The sequence below is a fragment of the Seriola lalandi genome, unplaced genomic scaffold (assembly GCF_002814215.2).
Source record: "Seriola lalandi dorsalis isolate HSWRI2012SDOR001 ecotype SW California unplaced genomic scaffold, Sedor1 jcf7180002054440, whole genome shotgun sequence".
Classification (NCBI taxonomy): Eukaryota; Metazoa; Chordata; class Actinopteri; order Carangiformes; family Carangidae; genus Seriola; species Seriola lalandi.
The window spans coordinates 452,931-478,583 of record NW_019524993.1 but is presented as its reverse complement, the minus strand read 5'-3'; the positions used below and the strand labels follow the sequence as shown (position 1 = coordinate 478,583).

The 25,653-nt window shown below is 38.3% G+C and overlaps 1 protein-coding gene across 1 annotated transcript in view; it reads left to right on the top strand.

Moving 5' to 3' along the window:
* Positions 1-25,653, top strand: part of galnt18b (UDP-N-acetyl-alpha-D-galactosamine:polypeptide N-acetylgalactosaminyltransferase 18b) — a 77,314-nt gene that overhangs the window by 41,633 nt on the left and 10,028 nt on the right. The window contains exons 7-8 of the mRNA XM_023410822.2: positions 16,686-16,871; positions 21,122-21,259. Of these exons, the coding sequence (XP_023266590.1) occupies positions 16,686-16,871; positions 21,122-21,259 (324 nt within the window). The remainder of the gene's footprint in view (positions 1-16,685; positions 16,872-21,121; positions 21,260-25,653) is intronic.

Here is a 25,653-nt window from a genome sequence, read left to right as displayed (position 1 = left end):
GTCTCTCTAGTTGTGTTACAAATTATGGAAGGCCACAAGGCACCACATTAGAATGATAATGTAAACTTGAAATTGCAGTCCCACAATAGTTTTGTAGTTTTTTTTTTAAGTATATTTTTTTGGGCTTTTGTGCCTTTATTGGACAGGATAGTGGAGAGAGACAGGAAATGGGGAGGCAGAGAGAGGGGGAATGACATGGAGCAAAGGCCGTCCGATGCGGGACTCGAACCGGGGCCAACTGCAGCGAGGGCTGTAGCCTCTACACATGGGGCGCCTGCTTAGACCACTACACCACACGACGCCCCAGTTTTGTAGTTTTTACATATGTATCTGTAGTACGAGAGTAAAAAATTTAAATGAAATTGCAGTAATCATATATTATATTATTTTCATATTCTATGACCATATTAAAATAATAGATATAATAATAGAAAATAGAAAAACCTATTGTAATGCTTTGATGATTAGGGAATTGCAGGCAAATTGGTGTCCCTCCTTGCGCTGGTAGTTGGAGTAGTATTCATTTTCATTATGACACCGTTAGAGCCTGGTGACATGTAAGCGTAAAGGCAACAGATTGGGGGTGCTGTTTCGCATATAGCATCTGAATCCATGTTTCTAGAACCCTAAAATGTTATTCCATTCATATCTCAATGTATAGAAAGGGCATTTTTTAAGCAAGTCTCAGAATTTCTATCATGAAACAACCTCCTTGATCCAAATCCGTCGGGCTTTAAGAGTGGCCACTCCACTGAAACGTCTCTGTTGTCTGTGACAGAAGCCATATGGGCAGCTAGAGCTGCAGGTCAGTCCTCAGCTCTTATCTTACTGGATCTATCAGCAGCCTTTGATACAGTGAACCACCCTACCCTGCTGTCCATACTCTCCAACATGGGAATCTCGGGCAAAGCACTTTCTTGGTTTGAATCTTATCTCACTGGGAGCTCTTTCAGTTTGTCATGGCAAGGACAAACATCCTTATCCCATCCATACTGGGACCCCTCTGCTTTGCAATAAACACTTCCTCCTTGGGTCCAATTATCTGCTCCCGCTACAATGGGTTCAATCTTTGAAAATGAAATGTCAAATGCTGATGTCATTTTCAAATCATTTCATGTCACTTTCAAAATTGCATTTTAAGTGACTTGAATATTACTTGCATCAGTGGAAAATCAGGTTAAATTTGACATTTGAATATTGTCCACTGTACAACCAGGTATGACTTTGAAAATTTAATGTCAAACAGCTTTTCCATATTCATTTTAATATGGCCATAGAACGCCCATACAAGTATGTGAAAAAGGAAATGCAAATTGGATTATTTCATTTTCATTTTCATTATTACTCACATATATATATATACACATACATATGTGGTAAAAATGAATGTTTTTTGGGGAATTTTCAAGTTTACAATTATATTAATATATTCCCAAGGCTTCCATATATTCTTCTCACAGTACTATACTTAATTTGTACTACATCATCAGCTTTGACTGGGGGCTGAAAATTGCTCGGTGTGTGTTCAGTTCAGCAGTACCACAAGCAGATGGGCTGAAGAAAGAACAACCCTCCTTAGGGATAGCTAATGATAACTCACATCTACTGTACAAAGATCATTAATGCAGCTATCAGCCAGTTCAATAGCAGCGAGAAGTGAGGGACAACTCCTCGGCTGCACTCTCACTAGATTGCACTGTGAGAAGGAAATGGAGACAAGCTTACAACAGGACGTCGAATGTGGAAATATCCATCCTCGCTAATGACACAGATGCAATCATCAGTAAAGAAGGGAGATTGGTCCCCTAAGTCATTTTCCTCCAGAAATTACATGCTTTTAGAATTCCTGTGCCTGATAATAGCCTCACTGACGGCTTTATAGCTGGACACATTGATGATTTTATCACATACTATATTATAAAACAGCGTTCTCCCCCTCCTTACGTATTAACAGTTTGATGAATCATTTTGGTTCATTGCTCTGTTTCTCAGTTTTGAGTTCAGTGTTGCCCTCCATGTTGTTTACTTGCTTGGTTCTGACAGACTGAAGGAACTCGCCCTTGCCTGGAGGTTAATGTTGTGTAGAGTTCAGTAATGCTTTTGGAACAGTGGGTGACACAGTGAGCTGAGAGCTACAAGACTGGAGGACCCTGGCTTGGCCCCGGATTAACAGTGCCAGAGAGCCCAAGCAGGGTCCGTCCGTCCGTCCGTCCGTCTGTCTGTCTGTCTGTCCGTCTGTCTGTCTTTCTGTCCGTCTGTCTGTCTGCAGTACATTGGTCATGCCTCCAGACCACCTGCCAGCACACAGACTGGCTGCTGACGGATCCTCTGAGACACACTCTAACCAGGCCAACAGCTACAGGCTTTGGCAGAGGCTTGAAAGGGCTGTCCTGGGTAGTGTGAGGGTGAAATGAACCGCTGCTCTCTGTTCACATTTGGTCAGAAAATGGAAGCTGAATTTTTCTACCACGATGTACAAAAAGTTGCATTCTCAGTAAGCACAGCAACACAAATGTTTCCGTTATTTTGTGTGTCAGTTTCATAAAACATCCTTCTGTACAGTTGTAGTGTAGTTTATATGTGCATATGTACCGCCACTACCACCCTCTCTATCTCTCTCTCTCCATTTCTTCCTCAACCCAACCGGTTGAGGCAAAACAACCGCCCACCATTAGCCGGGTTCTGGTCAATTCTTCCCGCCATTAAAAGGCAGTTTTTCCTTGCTCCAGTCTCCAGGTGTTTGCTCATTCGGGAATGTAGGGTCCCTGTAAATGATATTATAAAGTAAGGTCTCTACCTCTTCTATATGAAAAGTCCCCTGAGAGAACTTCTGTTTTAATTCAGCACCATATTAATAAAATTGACTTGACTTAACTTGTAGTAAATATGTATGAATGTAGAATTCCTACACTTTCCTGTAGACAAATACAGTATAAGTACCTGCAGTGCCACCTCTCTGTTAAATCCACACAGCAATGTAAGGTATCTAAAAAATTTTTACTTCTGCCATAATATATAACTGGGAGATTCTGTAACACCAGTTACAATAGGCACCAGTTACATGTTGAAAATATGGTAATCTAAATGCCATTGAAATAAAGGTTATAATCTGAAAAACTTAAATCCAGTTTTAACAGACTAGACATCTTTTTCCCCATAAATCCCCAATAGCCACATTGACTGTTCTGTGCTGGCGAAATCCACAAAGCTGTGCTACATGAAATTAATTTAACTTCAATATATTAAACCTTCAGGTTCGTATTTCAAGTAGCTTGCCAACAAAAGACCGATCAAAGACCGTTTAAGATTGAGCTGCCTGCCTTTAAGGTTCCAGTGATCTCTCGCTAGCTGAGCTGGGTACACTCTGCATACATTTCTCATCTGAAATGCCACTTTAACAATTTCATGTGATTCAGCTTTTTTCAGTCTCAATTGGTTAGACTGAAAAACTTTTACATCTGTCGGAGAGGGCAACTGCTAACTGTGATCAACACAATATCTGTGGTTTTACTGCCAGAGATTGTTTGATTTTGCCACTGCAGTAACAGCAGCATCTATATACAACTGAGATCTTGTCAATGAGGGGAAATTATGATTATGCAATCTGTGATGTCTTAAAATAAATTTCTAAAAGCTGTTGATTGAAAGTGTGGTCCTTGTCCACCTGGCCTGTCACAGCTGTCTTACAGTACTGGCTGTATATCTGAGCTTCAACTCACAATGTGTTGATTTGTTTTCAGAAAATCTGAGGAGGTGGGTGTTCAGCAAACCTAAGATTTAATTTTATTGTGAAGTGTCCCTTCAAGTCAGTAGAACACACAGCGAATTGGACAGGATCCTGAAACGGAATATAATTCAGTACAAATGGTTTCCTAAAACACCTGTGAATGCTGGGTAGTTTGCCAGTGAAAACCAGCCCGCAACAATGCATCACTAGAAGACCAAGGCAGACATCATCGCTCTCAACTGATGCCAGGACGGTTGTGTTGAGAAATTAGGATCATTGAGGGCTATGAAAAACAATTATGATGCAGGCTCTGTGCACAGTATTTACGAAAGGGGCAATAAAACACCATTACTGTCAAAATAATGATTTACACATTACAGTTTGCCCAAATGTGTCATATTATCTGGATGAGCATTTTGAATAGCAATGTGAAACATAGTGAAACGTTATTATACAGTAATATTGAGACTTTGGACACTTACATGGATTAGACCCTGGCAGATTGCACCGTGTGTAGCAGCTACCAATTAAAAAATAAAATAATTAAAATGATTGTAATATCTTCTAGAAGTGAATGCAACTAAAACAGAAGACATGGTCACATTCACTCAGCATTAACCAGTGACTCAGCTGTTTCTTATCGATCTGATATGCACTGTAGATGAACACTGTCAGAAAAACCGCATCAGTTTTTCACTTTCTTCCCTGCTGTCCTGACTTTCTCCATCATTTGAAAGGTGCAAAAGCTTCAGAGTTCTGTGTAATCAGACAGGATGAATGACAAAACGTTGTTCCATAATGACTCAGTCTGTAATTGTAGAACAGCACTGATTGAGTTTCATGACCCCCATGCTGCTGAAAATCTATTGAACCCCACTGTGTAATCTCAGACCAACAGGACAATCAATGAGAAAATCTTTTGTCTGACAGAGGTTATGTATCCCTCTAGTACAAGAATAAGAAATACGATAGCTTCATGCAATATAAAATCAGCATAGTGAACTACAATAATGTTGTTTGGACCATAATTTAACCCTAAAAAAACACATTTTGATGCAATATTTTGTATAATAAAAGAAAATAAATGTAGAAACGTTATACATAATAAGAGCCATATTAACAGTATACAACTGTGAGCTACCATGACTGCTAATAAACATCAGTCTGCTCACATAATTCTGATTGGCTTCATTACTCTAGCTCATTTAGAGCTGATTGCAAAACTATTTTAATTGCCTGTGAGGCATTATATGAAAAAGACCCACAGTTGATGGTTCAACTTTTAGCTGTTTGAAACCATACCAGCTTTAATTTTGTTTTAGTCATGTTTATACCTGCCCTATTTGATTATTACATTAATATCACTGTATTACAACTACCTAATGATCATAGGAAAGTATAGCAGGCTATCACTATCACTGCATGTATTGTTAGAGGATAAGCAACAATGATTTTCTATCATACAATATGAACTGTTGGACTAAAATATATATTAAATATGTAGAGATGTTATATGTAATATATAGATGTTATCAAATGGGCACTATGGTTGAGTTTAATTATATAGTACTGTGCTATATTACACTATAACAGCAAATTTCATTTTTTATAACCAGGCAAATTACACCCTAGTTAAAACAATAGAAGCTGAGTTGCTTTGATTAAAAAGACAGAATATGGGGCCGATGTCAGGAACTGTGTTGTTTTAACTGGCATCACAATTGTAGGGGGAAATTAAGACTGGGAGCAACGGCAAAACTTGTCCAGAGAAGGATTTGAAGAGAGGGTTGTGTTTCCCTTTGCCGTATCGTTGCCATGAGCAGCAGGGGAGTGATATACAGTTGGAGGACTTAGCGAACACAGTGTGGCTGCAGCATGTGTGGATAATGATGTGTGGTAGAGTTTCAGTAGCACGGAGTAGATACTGGTTGCAGTACCAATTCTGGTTGAAGTGTGGGCTCGGTGTAGTATACAACCCCTATTTCATTTTGTGCACTCCTTCCCTGAGCTTTTATCCTGGATTTTTTTGAATTCACAAGTCCATTTATCAGTGAACAATCTTTCTGAAGTCATCTCTCTCCAATAAGTTGATATTGGTGGTTTTTCTTTCTCCCCTGCTGAAAGTTATATTTGTTGCAGTGTGTATTGTGATATAAAAGTGGATATGCTTTGATTTACATATTTATCACCTCAAATAGTCAAACAGGTCCAACAGGAACTGAAAGTTAAAGTTCATGTCAAAAACTTTAGTTCTAAATGGGTTTTTCTCTTATTTTTGTTAGGAAATGTAAAGGTGATGGAGGTTTTGACCCATAGCTGTTTGAGTGGCTGCCTGTTTATTTCATGCACATGCACGAGGACGCACATAGATGAGGGTGAAACTACACACACTCCCACCGTCTTTACACTATTCCACTGATCTACAAATAGAGATAATCTGACATAATATGCAGCACTAACAAAGGCAAGAAAGAAGAAGACCCAAAGCTATAGTGAACATGACAATAACAACACATGCAAACAATACATGTTTCAAATTTGTAAGTAAAATCAGCTTTTAAAAGTGTTTTTATCACGTTCATTACACCTCGAAGATACACATGTGTTTTGATGTGTAACACTGATGTAAACAGAACTTTAGTTCGTTTTCAAGAAATCTCCACGGGGCACCCTGAAGTATTTCAGTAAACGCCTTATGAGCTCAGATATTTATTATAAAATCTTATGGTCCAATGTGAAAAGTCTTAATAAAGACATGCTGTGGAGAGTGAGAACGTGCTTGATTATGGTGAGAAATCTTTCACCCCTGAAGGTGTTGCTGTGTGGATAATATGCCAACATGTCTGCATGATTCACACTTTTTTGTGCTGATGATAACAGTTCTGAGGAGGAAGGAAACTGTTTAGATTATGAAAAATAAATCAAGTCCCTCATCACAAAGATATTTGTTCTCAGTGGGTTCAGTTTCACGTCCACACAGCAAAACTGTACTCGTCAGTGTTCCCACTGCAGCTTTTTATTTGGAAATAAGAAGCTCTGAAGTAGTTGCAACTGGTAAGATTTTCCTCAGTGCAGACATGCCAAGAGATACTCGACATTGACTCGACAGCTGAATTAAATTCTTTATAGTGTTGCCTCTGGAGGTAGAATCAGTCTACAGCATTACAGCAATCACAGTGGCATTTTAGAAGACTAATGAATTAGATTTGGACTAGTGAATATAAATGTAAAATATCTTCCTTTTTTTAATTAAATCTCTAAAATGTCTTTAGGTATTCATCATATCACTCTTTAGATTAGATAATCCTGAAATACTAAATAGTTTCCTGTTTGATTTCATTATCCACACTTTATGAAAGACGTCGGATGGTAATTACAGATACTTTTTTATTACTGAAACACAGTTTCTGCAAATATAATTCAACCCAAATTAACACATCACTGGTTACCCATGGTTGTGTATGTATAAAGTAATAACATTAACAGCCCCTGGATAATTGGATAACACAAACAACAAGTGAAGAAGCTCATCAACACCTCTATCCTTCTAGAAAGATCCTTCTTTTTAGTTAGACAGGATGTGATGTTAAGTGGTACATTAATAATTCAAGGCTATGAATCTTCACTTGGCTGTCCGTATGCAGCCCTGTCGCATTCAAATTACATTTATATGCATTTATTCTTCATTAGCGGTTTATGTTCAAGGGCAATGTTCAGAGTCAAGTGAGGGTCAGCAAAATCAAAAAGAGGATGGATTGGCATGTAAAACACTGACCCTCAATACTGGCAGCCTGTTTTCATTTCCCTTATCAATCTGATTAAACAAACTACTTTTTATTTTTTAAACTATTAGTTCTTCAGAATTACCGAAAATATATTTACCTTTTTTCTTTTTTGGGGTTTTTTTTTTTCTCTCACTGACCTTTTGTGGTATATAGCCATGCAAATAGTTTTGGCTTAATTAGTCTTTTGGGATTTCTGTTTCCATCATAATACAGTGGAGACAGGGGGTGGGGGGGTATTTTGTTTGTGGTCCTGACAACAGAAATATATTCATTAAAAAAAGATGGTTATCTACATGAAATTTAAAGGTAAACTGATCAAGATATTTTAGGAGAATGGACTGGGGGGTTTGTCACCATGTTTAGTGTAGGGCTGCAGCTATCATTATTTTTCATATTCCATTAATCTGATGCTTATTTTCATTTATAAATTTTTTGCCTGTGAAACATCAGGAAACAAAAATCTATCACAGTTTGTGGAGCCATAGGTTTAAAAACTTTAAAAGTGTTGCATTTGAATGACTGTTTATCTTGCTGGTTTATCTGATGACCCCCTCATCATTTAATTGACTATACACATTTGTTGCCTAGTTTATTGCCTACAGTCCAACAGCACAAGTATACTTAGAAAATGTTATTGATTTCTATTAGCTGGCATGTTGTGTGTGAAGTATTTCATTGGATTAAGGCAGATTTTAATGGATGAAAGTTGAACATAATGGCAGGGGTATTCAAGTACAAGTCTTAAAGTTTCATTTACCAAATTCCCACAGTGCGATTGATTGAGTGACTGATATTTGAGTTCTAGGTGTGCTCACAAAATGCACTTCTGTATTAATGTGTGATGACCAGGCAGAGACAGCTGGTGAGGTTTTGTGGTTTTTACTGTTGTCATAGTGATGTTTTACCTCTTCAAAGTGGACACTGTTTGAAAATTAAGCAAAGTGGTCTCATGCTTTCCTCGGGTAAAATGATCACACGTATTTTTTCAATCTACATGCTTAAAATATCAGCCTATATTTGAATCGGGTTCCTTCACCATGGCTACTAGCAGTTAAGAGGTGTGTTGACATGATAGATATGTCTCATGTGTTAGTGATCTGAATCAGGTTGCTTTAAAACTTAAATTGTATTTCGATCCAGATCTGTACCAGAGATTAATCAATGGAAGATTAATGTTCTGTGGATTATTGTGGTTCAACCTACATGCTGTTTTCATCTTTATTAAGCATGGCACTGAGATTGCAAGCACATCAACTTAATGAAGTAAGACAACCATTTTTTTATATTGTGTAATGTAGAAACATTACATTACAACATTTGTCTAAATTTTGTCACAGGTGTGTCAAGTTTGATAAACACAGCCTTCAAGCTAGATAGTAGGTAATACGTAACTCAACTGCCCTGACTGTGTATTTGTCCAAGGTGAAGACAGTAGAGATGTTTCCTGCCCATCTTCCTCTACAAGTTGATTTAGGATTGTCTGTAAAAGGTTCAGCTTTTCTGTGAAGTGAATGAGAAAGGTACTCCCCTTTTCAGACAGCAGACAGGGCAAGCTCCTGCACACACAGTGGAAACTCTATGCCAATTGTCTGCACTGATTCAACTCTGTGCTCTGGGCGGCAAAAGAGGAAGCTAAGCTTCACCTCAAAAGTAAGTCTGTGCTTTGATGTGAAGGGGTTTATTATCACAAAATACAGAGGAAATGTGAAATGAATGCAGTGGGAAATATTAGGCTATTTTTTTAGAGTCAGTTAAGGTTTCTGGGGGCACAGGAGTGGTGGTGCGGGCAGATGAAAGCAGATAGCTTCAGATACAGTATAACATCAAAAACGAACAGAAGCAAGTGTTTCCATTGCTGTGGCATTTCTCTTCAAGTTTGATAGTTATCATTGACAAGGTGTCACCACATTTTCACATCAGTAACTATCAGGATGCTTGTAATATCATTGCTACCCATAGATCCTATAAAATTCCAGTTTGCAAGGCATTTCTGATAAGATTTATTTTTGTTTTGAGCGTAAATGAAAAAAATTATCTCTAGACCTCACGTCTAGTAAAGTGATTTTGGATGTGGTGACCAAGAACATTGCTAGAAATGCCGTAATCTTTGTGAAACCTTTCCTCTGTCTTGAAACACCCTGTGGTATCCTGCAGGAAAACAATCTTTTCAGAGAGGTATGCTCTGCTCATCATATCCTTACATCTAGCGGTGTTCAAACGTCTGTCAGCTTTTAATAAGGGGGATGATGTTTACAATGAAAATGCACCCTACCTCATCATATCCCTACCTCCAGTTTCAAGCAATGAGTCACGGCATGACTGATGCGTGAACTCATAGCTCTGCAGATCTCAGTCCACCCAGCTTGAAACGAGATGTTTTTTGTTGTTTTTTTAAATCCTCCTGGTGTCTCGAGTATGTTTATCATCTTCACTGAGACGTAACATATCCCGTAGTGCTCTCTCACTGAAGGTCTGGACGTATGCCTGTCTTACAATTCATGGTATGTGGGCACTGTGAAATACTTTTCAGGAATGCATTGGTCATTTCTATTCCATGAGTTCATGACATAAATCAAGAGTGCTCTATAGCTCAGTGATAACAAGTTAATAATGGGATGATATCATGCAGTCATCAGGTAATATATATGCTGGCAATCGCAATGTAACTTGATAATATTGGCATTTCATTTTTGTAATAGGTTATTAATGGGCAAGAATATCCAATGTATCACATTAATAATATCCCTGTCAAACTTGACCGTCTTGTATGTAGTTCACATTGACAAAAGAGGCAGATCTTCCACTCAGAATTTAGTCATTAGTAGTTAGACAATTTCAACATGCAGTCAAATCCAATACAAAAAAATATTGATAAACAACTTATCAACTTATTCAATTACCAGTTAAAATGTGGGTGAAGGTGGGTTAATATTTGATTAAAAATGACTGTTTCTGCTGGCTTTTGTTGAGAATACAGAGCTGTGGGGGGAGGGGGGGGGTAGCATAACTGGGAATCATATTCAGACAGAAGAACAATACTGAGCACAAGAGTGAGCAGCAGAGAAATGTTTTAGGCTGCAGGAGTGGTTTGAGATATTTTATGTACATCTTGATCCTTTTTTTGGCTTTGAAAATTTTGGAATCCGTTGTTACTGACACAACTTCAAGCTGCTGCTGTTCTCAGTGAAGAAGAAAAACACAAACACGTTACAGCCGCCTAAGCCTGCAGGGGGTGAGTGCTTGACACTCTAAAGATAGATTTTGGGTGGAGGACTTTCACGCAGTGAATCATACACAAACCAGAGGTTGATGAAAGTTCATGAATTTACTAAGTAGATTGACTGTCCAAACATTAAGCTTAAGCTTGTATTTTCTGGAATTTCATTTGACATATTGCTGCACCATAAAAGTGCATCATTATTAAGCATCATATCCCCAAAAGATTTTGAAATAACCTTGTGAGCACTCCCATCAAAAACCACTTTAATCACCAGACACTCTGCTTGGTTACTGGCACAACTGTACATAGAAAAATGAATAAATGAATGAGGCACTTCCACTCACATTACATGCCCATTAAAGGTATTTAGCTTTTGCTCTTATCCAAAGCAAATTATTATGAGGGCAGCAGTAAAATTAGCTTAGGCTCAGGCTGATGGTGCCCTGATTATAGATCTAAGCAAACATTGCTGAAATGTGAGACCACGTCTCTGCCAGAAAAGTTCTACAAAAAGAAATTAGAGGAAGAAGAATGCCTAGAGAGCGAGGAAGATCGGATTTAGGAGCATATTTGCAGGAGGATAGGGCAGAAAGGGGATGGATACAAGAGGGTACGTGAGGTATTTCTTGAGGAGGTGAGTTTTACGTTTACAAGGGAAAGGAGTGGTTTTGCTGTCCTCACTCACACTCTTCCATTGCTGTAGGGTGAGGACCAGACTTTTAATAACACCAAGTAGCATCAAACATAGAGTGGTGATTTATCTGTACCATAGTGTGGATGAAGTTTGATATCGCCCCCTAACACATGACATGGATCACATCACGCAGCATGGAGGTGGAGTGCAGTCACTGATCACGCCACCATTATGGAGTTCGCTGCACTGCTGTTGAGCCATGCTCATGCTCGGCAGCGAGCTGGAAAACACATTGTATGAGTCACCATGTAAATTAGATGGTGGGTTTGATCATTCAAGGGGAGTGCACTATTAGGAATATTCAACCGCATAAAATTGCTGTATTTTGAATAGAATAACAATACAGCCCTCCATAGTAATGGAAGACTTCTGTCTTGACAGTAATGACCCATTTCTTGTAATTAATTTGAAAAAGGCAGCAGAAAATTTGTGGTTAACTACAGGGGCGTCACACAGGCAAAAACTCAGAGGCATTGTTTTCATTGTCGGAAGGGAAAACTGACAGCGAGGAACGAAGGGAGAATTATCTTTGGGCCGAGGTTGCATACAAGCTCTAATTGACTGTGTTTTAGAAAGTGCTGGCACTAGTGTCCCAATGTTTTATGTGCCGTTTTCAGCTTGAAAAAAAACGCCAACGTTTTTTGTTAAATTGGGTTTACAGAAATAAGATTGAAGACTGATTATTTTCTTTATCGGTTAATCTGTTGATTTTTATCCAAACTAGCCGCACTGCTCTAGGAATCTGTTGGTCAATCCACCACTTTGGTCTAGATTAAAATATCTCAATAACTGTTTGATGGACATATCTTCAAAATGAGTGACACTCCCGTCAGCCTCAGATGTTTAACATGATACCTACTAAACATCAGAGTAGTAGTAACATTATGAGCATGTTGCTCAGCATGTTCCTAACATCAGTGGAGTGGACACCAGGAAGTTGCTACCTTGTTAGTCGCTAATGGGGATTCAAATAAATAAATGAATGAAAATCAGCAGCCTCAGAGAGTTACTAATTAATTGTTTTTCCCTATTAAATGTCAGAAAATTGCTAAAATATTAAGTTTAGAATTATAAAAAACTGGAAAGTAGTAAATCCTTGAGAAGTTGAGAAGCTTGAACAAGCTTATTTTGGCCATTTTGCTTTTTAAATAATTAGTCAATTGTCAAACTAGCTGGCAATTAGTTTACTGTTGTCATATGTTTCTATCACCTTTTAATATGAAAAATCACCATCAACATGGCCAAAGTTTCGATTAATGAGGTGAACATACATATGTAACAATAATCCTCTGAAATCTGAACAGCAGGTTCCCAACATTTCTTTCTGTGACAAGCAGATTTTCTTGTGCAGTCCTGCACTCCAAGCACAGCTTGTTCTCCCAAAACTGTCTCCTCGAGCAGTATTACAGGCATTTCATGTACTCAAGCATACAGTACACCATACAGGTTTACTATGTAGTTGTTTGTTGACAGCAGAGTAACATGTTACTAGCAGCATTAGCTTTTGTATTTCCTGACAGCAGACATTTGCACTGCAGTCAGCATTTCAGTGTTCCCCACATGTCCAACTATAAACTGGGGAATATATAGAAAAAAGTTTATATACAGATTGTGATTGACTTGTGAAGACTAAATTCACGTTTGTGTCACACAATAAGCAGGTAATGGACTTACAATTTACCAGAGAGGTCCTGCTGCTGTAATATATGTTACTGTGGATGTTTGTGCTGCCTGCTCTCATATTGCGGGTCGCATATGGTCTCGAACATGTATAGATGAATTTGAGAAGCTGCCATTTCAAGTCTATTATGTAATGTTTCTTGGTAGTTTCAGTTTGATTTCAGTACTTCCTTGGTGCTCACAAGCACTGGGTGCTGCAGCTCAGCAGGCTTCTGGAGGTTAGCCAATCAGAAGAAAGTGTTTTTTTTAGGAAGGGAGACCTTAAAGAGCCCAGAGCTAATATTGCCTGTGTCAGTCAGATGCTCAAATGAGGGGCTGCATAACAGACAGTGTGAGATAAATAAAGATTTTTTTTGAAACTATGACTCATGCAAAGCTACTCTAGTGGAGTGCCAGAATAAAAGTATAGAGCAGGAAATGAACATAATACACACCCTTTAATGATAACGTGGGTCAATCGGTTAAGTGATTTGTTAGCATACCACCTGGCTCCCTGGTTATAATAGCTGTAACATGCAGTATGTTAAAGTTATGTGACTGATCTACTTTTGGAAATTGCACACGAACAGGCATATCAGTCAGCAATATGGAGTTTCAGTGCTATGCCAGGAAACCACTGCTGCTACAACTAAACATTTTCTCTTGAAGCACTTAACTTTAAGACCAAATGAGTATATTATATGAGTTCCGCATATAATATGTACTCAGGCTCAATTTTATGTCCATTTTAGATTGGGAAATGAATAAATGAAGATGTTCCTCAGATAGTTTCATAGTCTCAACTGTAATATATATATATATTTTGATCAATTGCCTCCCAGAGAAATCTCACTATAAAGATGCCTTACGTGTTCAGCCTTGTTTTTGATGCCTGTTAACTACACAGCCACTTCAATAAGTGTGTGAGTAAAATATATACAGTTGTATTTTGTACATACTGCAACAACCGACCACAGGTCCAGGCTTTACCTCTTCTTTTTTAAATTAAGAAAATAGTTGAAGAAAAAAACCTAAGGAGAATAATTGTCAGTGACAGCACACCAATGGGTCATGGACAGATCTGCTTGACAGCCAGTGTCCTGTCATTAGTGTCCCAGTCACATCCACAGTTTATGTCACATCTGATATTTGTTATTCACCCTTGATGATGGGCAAAGAGCACGGGAGGAAATATAAGGTTTAAGGAGATAAGACAGGTATGACGGGGCCTTCCCATTTAGGATTGAATATGTCATCAAAAGCACTTTAATGTCCAATCTGACATGGAGACGAAGCCAATGACGAAAAGCTAAAATTGGTATAATGTGGTCCGATTAATTGATACAGTGGAATCTGAATCCATAGAATTCAGGTGATCATTTACCAGTTTAGCAAGTGCAGTTTCAGTGGAGCGACAGGCCCTGAGAGCAGATTGAAAAGGTTCAAAAACATTCCTGTTAGATGTGTGGGCTGAAAGCTGTTGAGACACAAATCTTTCTAGTACTTTTAAAAGAATGGAAGGTTAGACTGGTCAATAGTTATCCAGTGACCCTGGATCAAGATGTGGTGTCTGTAAGTTTTACCACAGCAGTCTGAAAGTTTTTTGGGACAATGCCAAATGTAAGGGACGAATTAATGATATAAGAGACGGTACCAATGAGTTGTCACTACAATAATCTGCACTCTGAGGATTTCCCTGGCTGGACATAAACTAGTGGACTCCAAAAACCACCCGTCCTATAAATCTAGCAGGCTCTCTAATCACCTGCAATCTGCCAAGCTCTAAGTCCCTAACGTCAAACATGACTTAAACCCCTGTCTATATTTCTAGATAAAATATCAGCGTCTATTCCAGGATGAAAGCCATCTGCTTTCAGCAGGTCAGGGGGGCCCTATAGGAGGAAAGCCAGTTGTTGATTAAACAGGAACAGGTAGGAGAAGGAGCAGACAGCAGTTGTCAGTCTCATGGAAAATCTCCTGTACTAATGTTACGATCAGTAAATTTCAGTGATTGAGCATCCTCCACAGGCTCTGGTAGTGACAGCTCCTTTCATGGCCCCATATAAATGAGAGCATGTTAATAGAAGAGCACATCTTCATTCCTCCTGCAGAGTCTTTGAATTGCTTTGAGATACCATTCAAATTCTTCAGATACTAATCAGCAGCCTTGTACGGCCTTATTCATTCCCTAATTCATTCCCTCCAAGCTTTAATACTCATTTTGTTCTTTTCAAAGTTTTTGTAACTCAGAAATCCATATCCTTTTTGATGTATTAATGCTAGTCCTAAAAATGACAGAATAAATTGAAATATGCAAAACTCATATGGGAGATTATGGCTGTTAACGAACACAGGAAAGAATGTAAATAAGAATATAAATCAAGTGGGTTTACATAAATCACCATATCCACATAACCAACTATTTTAATTCTTAATTTCGTGTTAATTAGAAATGCATGGGAAAAGTATAGAAAAGGCTAATTATGCGATTATGCATAGCAGCTGAAAAAGTGCACAAAGCTGCATTGGTTTCTTTGTTCTTTGCTGCATGCAGTGCACAAAGATTTGCGTAATCTGAGAACACAATGTTGAACAACATGAAAACTTAAACATGTATATGATGCTGAAAAGCTGTTACAGAAAGTATAATTGCGTTTCTGTTATAGCTTTTTGTCTCTATGAAGGAATATGCTATAATCACATCCCATCACCATTTGCTGAATGGAGCTTTCACAGTTGGGAAAAGTTTGGGGTCCTGTGCCTCCCAGAGGTCTTCATTATGTGAGGAGTAAGTGCCGCTGGATTTTGGTTATCAAGGACTCCGGCTTCTCTTCTGGACACTGGAACATTAACATTTTCCACCATGGGAACTCCTTTCTCACAGTCAAGGACACATTAAGATGCAGAGGTTATGAAGGGCCTCTTGTTATTGGCCAGTACGGTACATGCTTTGAGCAGCCTAGAAGTGATGCCATCATGGGCCGCTGCGCACACTGAGTGGATTTAGATCTGACTAGTCTCAAGCCTGACTGACAGTCTGTTTTTAAGTCTCATGCTAGCACTAAAAAAAGTACAAAAATGCAAAAATAACTTTACATTGACTGATTAGAAAAATAATACAGTGAAAAAGATCAAGGATTCACAGCTCTACACAGACAAAAAAGGCATTTTTCATCAGATTAATGAAACAACTCAGTAGTGAGATTATGTTTTTCATAAGATTTGTGTTCCGGGGTAGCATAACGAATTCTGCTCTACTGTAACTTTTTACTTTCTAAAGTAATTGTGCTCCCCAGAACATCCAGGATGAACATCAGGTGCAAGGCTTATACAGTATGTCACAGCATATCTGTGCAGCCTTTGTTACAGCTGAGGTTTCAAGCCTTGATGATTGTGTGTGTGTGTGTGTGCGTGCGTGCGTGTGTGTGTGTGTGTGTGTGTGTGTGTGTGCATGTATTGTGATTTTTAATTAGTGCGAGACCACAACTGAAAACAGTCAAATGAACTCTAAAAAGTAAAGCAGACACATTGCTAGGCTATTGTTGTCGATGGATGATAATTTTTTTTCTTTTCTTTTATATTTGTCATGTTTAAAACCAGGTGTGGCAGTGTGGCGGCAGCGTTGAGGTCCTGCCCTGTGCTCGGATCGCCCACATCGAGCGTGCTCATAAGCCTTACACTGAGGATCTAACGTCTCATGTGCGGCGAAATGCCCTCAGAGTTGCAGAAGTTTGGATGGATGAGTTTAAAAGCCATGTGTACATGGCCTGGAATATTCCCCAGGAGGTGAGTGGTCGTGCTCCTCATGTTATTTTCCTAAAACGTGCAAGTCACAGTCGTAGTACATATTAAGTTGGTGAAGTGGTCAATTTTGACCGACAAGGTCTCAATGTGATATGCTGTCACAATATTTGATTCATAGTTTAACATACAGTGTAGGTGTTCCAAATCTGTCTAGTCATCAACAATACAAAGGAATCAGTATTTAGTTTTTTTGATTTATCACAAATATGAAACAAATATGTGACTATTTTAAATAGTAAACAAAACAGGTGAAATAAAATATATGATTAAAAAAAATCTAACATAATAATAATAATATCTAAAAATCAGGCTTTAATAATACAATTCCTTTTACCATTCAGTAATTCAACTGTTGTCTAATCACTTTGAGGGACTAGTATAACCAGCAGCTCCTTTCATTCACCTTTTTTTACATAAAGATTATGTTTCTGTCATTTGGGCTTCAAGTTGAAGTTGAAGTTACATGGCATGCGTCTTCCACAGGATTTCCACAGGATCTTCTATTTACATCTTCACTCTGTATTTATGGAAGAGTATTCTGAGCTTTGATCACCACTAGAAAACATTTTACCGCTCTGAACAGTGTCTTCAGGGTGTAGGAACTATAACAGTATTTGTGTAGGGACATAATGTTAAGTAAGATGTTAACAGTAAGCCAGTCTTAAAAAAAAAAAAAAGAATGGTTATTTTTTGTTGAGAAGCAATTAAAATCAAAACCCACAAGTCGTAAGTTGTGTAACTGAAGACGAAAATATACCCTTGAAATTTCACTCTTAAAGTTTGTAAAGTAAAAAACCTTTCAGTTTCTCAGCTTTACAGTCAGCTAAGATGAAACAGTTTATGCCATATTGCATGGCTTCTAAACCTTGTCAGTATGTATACGTGTCCCATTTTTCAAATGTCAGATGTCAGATACAAACTGGCTACAGGCTTAATTGACAGATGGCAGAACCATTGGCACTTCATACATGCAGAAATACAGTAGGTGTCATCATATGAGCAACATGTTGCAAAAGATCACATCACAGTATATGGCAATATGGATTATTTGTCCCATCCCTAATAGAGACAACATGACAAAAAGAGGAGCTTCAGTTTTAGTTTGTTTTCTTGTGTGTGTGCATGCGTGCGTGTATGTGTGTGTGATTATAGCCTTTTTTGTGTCATAATCCAAAGGGAACACACAGAAATCCAAATCAGATGTGCAAAAACGATGCACAAACCCACAAATATGAATACAGATGATATCGACTGATACCTTCATAAATCTACAGGACCAACAGGCAGCTCTGTTCTCCAGCAATCTAAATGTTAGAGGGTTATCAGCCGCACTCCTCCAATCACAGACGTTCCATTGAATCATGCCCCTGACACCTCCAGAAGGCTCTAATGAAATGATTTCTTGTCACTTACAGAATGGCCTGAATTGAATACGTGCCACAGAATAAATAAATACATAATTTGATTCAATAAAAGGGTCCAAATGGAGACATTAGCAGTTAGAAAATTCAATACAAAGAACGACAATAAAATTTTAAAGGATTAATTAAAAAAACGAACTGGATTAGAGCGGTGACTTGGGAGCAAAATCATTAATAATACAGAAAGAATAAATTAAATACAGAGAAAGGAAGATGTGCGTAATTTATTTTATTCAATTATGTATTTTTTTCAGCAAAAACGCAAACAAATGTATTATTTTGAAAGAAAGACATCTGCAGTGTCAACAACTCACATAGTTCAAAATATCTCATAGTCTGGAGAATCAACATAAATCTGATATAAAATGTATATGCTAAACACTGTCTGTGTTTTTTCAGAATTATATTATTGTTTTATTTTCAGGGTTTTGAGGAGACACTGATTTTTATTTGATCTTCAGATGGATTTCTGGATTCAGCTGAACTCAAAATAAATAATCCTACAATGTCGTCTTATGTTAAATGTAGCATCCCTCAAAGGCGAAGTCAAATGTTTGTTCACTGAAGCTTTTTTTTTTCTCCTGCATAATCTGTTTGAATATGTAAATCCATGTTATGAATAGATGAACATCTGCAGGCAATTCATTCAGTCAATAATGAGACGTTTAACAGAGTCTGTACTCAAGAAGCATGAAATTTAGCCCCAGTTTTAGCCCCATGAATTAACTACACAGCAAAATTGTCAGTGTTAATTTACCTCTGAGAGTGTAAAAATCAACGCAGTGCACACTGTTACGCCCTCACCCATCTGACTTCACTTTTTGTCGTCAGCAACAATTGCACCTACTGAAGCCTTTGGAGTTATTACTGACAGGAATCAGTGCCATTAGATGAAATACAGTGGACGCTATGGGGCAGATGGTAACATTGATGGTAACAGTGATGGAAGCAGGATCTTAGCTTAAATGCAACCAGCAATAAAGCTATATTGAATACTGCATTTAAAAACCCACTTATGTAAAAGTACAGAAATATTAGCAACTAAATGTATTTAACTTCTCATTCTGCATCAGATTTACGCTATGACTGGTCATGTATATTATTCTATGTGACATTTTCATGTCACATTATTAGATTTTTTCTGATGCAGCAAATAGCATTTTACTGTTGTAGCAACTTGAGATGGATCTATCTTTAGATGCCATTAGGTTGTTTAGTCCAGTGGTTTCAAGCCGAGGGATCTGACCTCTCTCAGACATCTGTAACATAACAAGCCCCCAAAACACATAGCTTTTTTTGTAAGTCAAGTATGTTGTGAGCCACTGGCTTAATCCTAACAATGTATTATATTTTATAAGCTTTGTCTATGGACCATCCAAAGGATGTTTCAAAACAAATACTTCAAAGTATTTCACAAGCAAAAGGCATCAAACAGTAGGACATCAAACAGATACAATAAAAATTATATTAAAACAAAAACAAACAAAAAATATTACAAAGAAAAAAACAAGGGAATTATAAATGAGTCTTGAGATATTTTTTTTTAAATGCCAGTTGAGTTGGATGATCTAATAATGAAAGGTAAAGTATTCCAAAGTTTACATATAAAGACAACAAATGCACAGTCTCCCTTCATTTGAAACCAGGCCTAGGGGACATCCAGAAGGCACTGATCTTCTGGCCTGAGAGACTGTAGGTTTCCATATAGTCACAACAATTCAGAAATTGACTCAGGGCCTTCACCATGTAGAGCCTGGTAGGTAATAAATAATGTTTTATATTTGATTCTAGATTGCACAATTAGCCAATAGAGAGAGGCCAATCCTGGAGAAATGTGTCTACATAAGAAATCAGGCTGCAGTATTTTGAACCATCTGCAGAAAAGCTACAGCTCCTTGACTAAGGTAATAGTATAAAGAATTAAAGTAATCAAGGCATTTGAACACAAATGCTTGAATTAGTTTTTCAGCACATTCAAAAGATAGAATGTCTTAGAGATATTTCTTAACTGCAGAAAGGATAATTGCACAAGCTCCTTAATGAGCATGCCAAATGTTGTCTATGCTGTTTGATATTTCCAGAGTCCCAGTCCCACAGTTTGGTGCGGTGTCTTTTGAGCACTACCAGAACCTGTAAGGAGGACCTCTGTTTTATCCCCATTCAGTTTTTGAAAATTTTGACACATCCAGACTCTCGTGGCTTTAAAGCAGTCATTTAGGTTCACTAAATTGCTGAGATCCTCACATAAGATCTATTGAAATAATACGTATATTAAAACAGCCAATTAAAAAGGCTAATGATAATATACAGAAAGTAAAATAGGTCCAAGAACAGACCCTTGAGGCACACCATAGTCCAAAAACAGCAGTGTGAAGTAAACAGTACCTACAGTCATCAGATAAATGTAGTGGAGAAAAACAGTTCACTTGTAGTGAAGTAAAAGTCTAAAAGAGCATAAAATGGCAATACTGATGCAATTTACAAGAACCTCAAAACTGCAGTTAAGTTCAGTACATGAGCAGATGTACTTTCCAGCACTGGTCACATGAGACTGGCCCTGATTGTGGCTGCGTGGTGGGCCAGCTGGAATAATACAGTAGATGGTTTCGAAGTCAGAAAAAGAAAAAAATCAAAACCCTACAGAGGCTATTCAAATACATAACAAATGACTCCACAATGCTCCTCAATGCCCCATTATCTGATTCACTTCTTCACAAACCACGGTTAATCAATTTTATGCTTTGTGTCCATCTGTGTCTCTCCCTCCCTCTGTGTTTGCTGTGTATGTGTGCGGCTGTTGAACGAATCCAGGACTCAGGGATTGATATTGGCGACATCTCAGAGAGGAAGGCTCTGAGGAAGAGGCTGCAGTGTAAAACTTTCCGATGGTACCTGGTCAACATCTACCCTGAGATGAGGATGTACAGCGAAACCATCGCATATGGAGTAGTAAGGCGACGACTCCCTCTTCATCCAAAATTAAATTCAGTGCCCACAAAAGCCAGAACAGGGCTAAACCGTGCCTGAGCAAATCATTCTAATCCCTTGTGTCGAGATCCGGATGGCTGCAGTCAGGAACACAAACAGTTCACAAAGACGAGGTTGGCTGCAGAAACTTTGACCTAAATGTTAGAGTAAGAATTTCCTCTTGGTTTATTATGATGGAAGTAGATACATAGATCCATGAATACATAGATTAATTGAAGCTCATTTTAAAAATAGATGTAAGGGGCTTTCCAGCAGAATTTTATTAGTCAGAGAAGCCAGAAAAACTGACAGCCAACAGGGCATGCTGGCAGTGTTTCTATTTGCCCGTTCTTAGTTTTTCTCAAACAGCTTTATTTCCATGGTCCTCCCACCCTGCATCACTGTGATGCACCCTAATACACAGTGACACACAGGCCGCAGTATTATGGCACTGCTTTCTATGTTCTATGGGTGATTTTTTTTTCTTGTACAAAGTGACAAATGGTGGATGGATATGTCAAGGAAATAGGCCAGCCTCATTACATTCATTTGTCCAAGTTAGTTGACTTCATTATTCTATATTTGTGACTTGCATTTGATAGGTTTGCCAGTCTTGGTGGTTTGAGGAGACACTGTGTGGGAGCAACTCGTCATCCTTATTCAACACAGTGGTATAGAATAAATAAATAAATAAAATCAACGTCCATAAAGCTACTTTATTCATAGTAAAATAAAAAATACATTCTCCAACTTCCAATTGTTCAGTTAGCTCTTAATATATGCTAAATATATGACAAAAACTTTTTCATGTTTATATATCAAAATCCCTCTCTTTGCTCTTCCTGTAAAACACCCTGTGACTATCAGAATGGTGTCACAGCAGGAAGTGTGCGCCTGGACTAAGAGTCTCCAGCCATGCTAGTGGTTGTATGAGGTTGTACTTACAGGTAAAACAGTGCTTTGAGCTAACATGCTCAAAATGACAATGCAAACATGCTGATGTGTAATAGGTATAATGTTTACCATCTTCATCGTCGTAGTTCAGCATGTTAGAATGCAAACGTTTGCTAATCAGCACTAAATACAAAGTGCAGCTAATGTCATTAGTTTTTAAGGTATTTGGTCATAAACCAAAATATTAGACAAATTGAAATTTTGACCTGAAGATGGCACAAAAGTAAAAGTCAGGAGATCACCAAAGTTAATACTATTCATCCTGGAGAGGATGTTAATCTATGTAGTAAATGTCATGGTAATCCAACGAATAATTGTTAAGATGTCTCATTCAAACCATAAATGTCAAACCCGTGGTGCAAGAGGAAAAGTCATCACCCGAGTCATTAGGACTAATCCTCTGTTAATCATGAATGCCTGTGTAAGATTTCATGGCAATCCATCCAATAGTTGTTGAGATATTTCAGTCTGGATCAAAGTGGTGGACCAGCTGACAGACCAGCATTGACATCCCCAGAGGCGTGCTACTAGCACAGACAAAATTTGCTTTTGTTGGCAAAAACTGTTCACATTTCCAAAGAAGGTGTTTTAGGTCTTGTTTGTTCATTTTCCCGCCTCCTCCTTTTCCTGATCAAAAAATGTAAGTGAGCAAGGTGTGGGTGGAGGCCAACCGTCCTCTACAGCTCTGTATCTCCCTACAGCTCCGTATCTATATGCACTAAGTCATGCCCACATCAGAGCAGTCCAATCACATCTGGGGGATTTGATTTAAATCTCTCTTGTAACTTGTTACATTTCATTCAGAAATATGTCACATTACAGTAGCTGAAGATGCTCTAATTGCTTTCTCACTGTGACTTTAACCTAATGCTATCCCCGAAGTTGTGTCACTTAGTGTTGCATATTCACTATTTTTTCACTCATACAGTAAAAAAGTTTAGACGTGGGCCGTTGCGCAGGACCATGTGCTGCCTGTGGATTTAATGATTATCAGATAGAAGTAGACATCTCCTGAGCCAGTAGGGAGCTGTATCCTCCCTAGCTGAGTTCTTTTGATCTCACATCTTTACCTAATTCACTCCTCATACAAACCACCATCCCTGGAGCTCCCTAGGGTGCAGTTTGTATCTGGCAATCAGGCAGACCTTTGTCATGACACGCATGAATAACTCTCTGGGCCTCAAAGTCTGCATCATGTTCATCATGCATAACGCGTCTGATTTACATTCTTATAAAGTCAAAATGACTTTGAGAGGATTCACAATTTATATGTTTCAACCTGCTCAGGTCTACCTTCTTCTGTATTTTCTGTAAATATCCTTTTAATATTTATTCTCTCTTTAGTGAAGATGCCTGTCTGATGCTGTTTCATTTTTGCTTTCTTTTTTGGTTAGTAACGCTTGTAAACATCACAGCAAGCACAAATAAATGCTTGGATAATAATTTTTTTCCCCTGCAGAAATAATGTGCTGAGGAGTTGAAGAGAGCAGGTGGTAGATGCATCTTTCTCGGTTTCAGTGCGTTTTGACTGGAATTACCTTTTACCACTTTTCGTAATCCATCAAAATTCAAACAGGCAGCACCATTCTTCAGAGCACCATGCTTTATTCACCCAAGCCAATCTTTTCTTACCTTCTTCAGTGATGGTGTCTATGGTTGTTTTCAGCTTCCTTCTAAAATATACAAGTGACTTCTACACGCATATGTAGAAGTCACATTAATACTAAAGCATACAAGACATGATCATCATGTTTTAAAATAACTTTCACAAAATACTGCACTGTAACTGTAATTTAAATGTTTAATATATATTAACAACCATCTTTGAGAATATTATTTTGCAAATGCAAACTTTCATCTTATCCCATCAGTGGGTAGAAAGGTTGAACATTCATTTTTCAATATTACCTCAACCTCACAAATTTGTTTATAGTATAGTTTTTTAGTATACGCAGTCTTTCATCTCTCAAAATTCATATAACCCCTAACTAATTTCAAAGACTGTCTTAAAACCCCTGAAAACTTAGCTTCAATTTTCACTTTATAACATTTTATATTTGTACCTAAATAAGCAGCAATAAACAACCTTCTTTAGGAATAAAAATGTATTTATTTATTTATACTCTTAAGATATTAAGTATCTTAACACTAACAACACATTTTGAATAAATTACATACACTATCACGTCGCCATCTATCGATCCTTGTCCCATTTCATCGTGTATATTGCAACAGAAGTCACTCAATTCAATTTTGCCTTGTAAAAAAAAAGCACTATTATTTGTGATATTTAATTAAGTCTACAGGCAGCAGGAATCAGGAGTAATATCAACTGGCCAACAACCTAACAGGCTAATAAGCACTGAATCTACCGTGGCACATGAATGAATCCAGCAAGCCTTGGAGCTCTCAATCGGTCTTTTCAGTGTGCAGCTCTTCAGGTACAGAAAGTGTTGAGGGCAGCTAGTGTGTAGAGGAGCTGGTATCAGCAGCAGCCGAGTCAAGTTGAGTTGACTCAAGTATACTGGTGTGCATTTGTAGTATAGAACGGTCTCAGCAGCAAACACATACATGAAACATTGGTATCCACACACTGTGAATACACTCGCAGTAGTTGTCATTTTTTTTTAGCCATTTTTCAGTTAGACAGAAAAAGTCCAGATTAGAGCCAGACAGAAGATGAGTTAGTTGGTTGCTGTAAGGCTTCTGATGTTAAAATGAGTTTCATATGATTGATGGTTTGGAAAGTTTTGAATAACCTCTGCCTCCTCGCTGCAGGGTCTCGACACTCAGTGGTGTTTGCAGCAGATTTTTTATAAGAGAGGCAGTAGACCTGTCAAGGTCTCCACGGAAACAATAATGCATTAAGATAAACTTTATGTTAACAAAGTTTAGTTTGTTAAGGGGCTCAGAAAGTTCTCACTCACTGACCATGACTGGCACTGGACACACAATTGCAAATTGTGGCGCAAATCAGTGGTGGCAGATGACCGGCCTGCTGGATCGGTGATTTGCTGTAGTACCTGGGCTTTCCTGTGCCACATGACACAGGAATAGATTACAAGGTATGCCAGCAAATGATGATAGAAACTCACTGCTCACTGAGCGCCCAAGAGTGCGCGGTTGCCCAGCTGTTTCCCATCTGCGTTAATTGATCTGGCCAGACAGATGCACACAGGTAATGCAGCTGTGAGTAGCAGCAATATTCCAAAAATCACTCTGTGAAACACAGCCCAGGGGTCCTGCTGATGAAAAATAGTTTTGCACTAGATGCTGTTTTTTGACAGGCACAGCTCTGTGGAGCGATGAACGGCCTCCTTGGTGGAACGTGAGGTTGCAAGGTCGCAGGACCTGCCACAGTGCAACTCCACGCTGCTGCATGTGTCACATATAAGTGTTTTCTAGAAATCAAGCTAGCACTA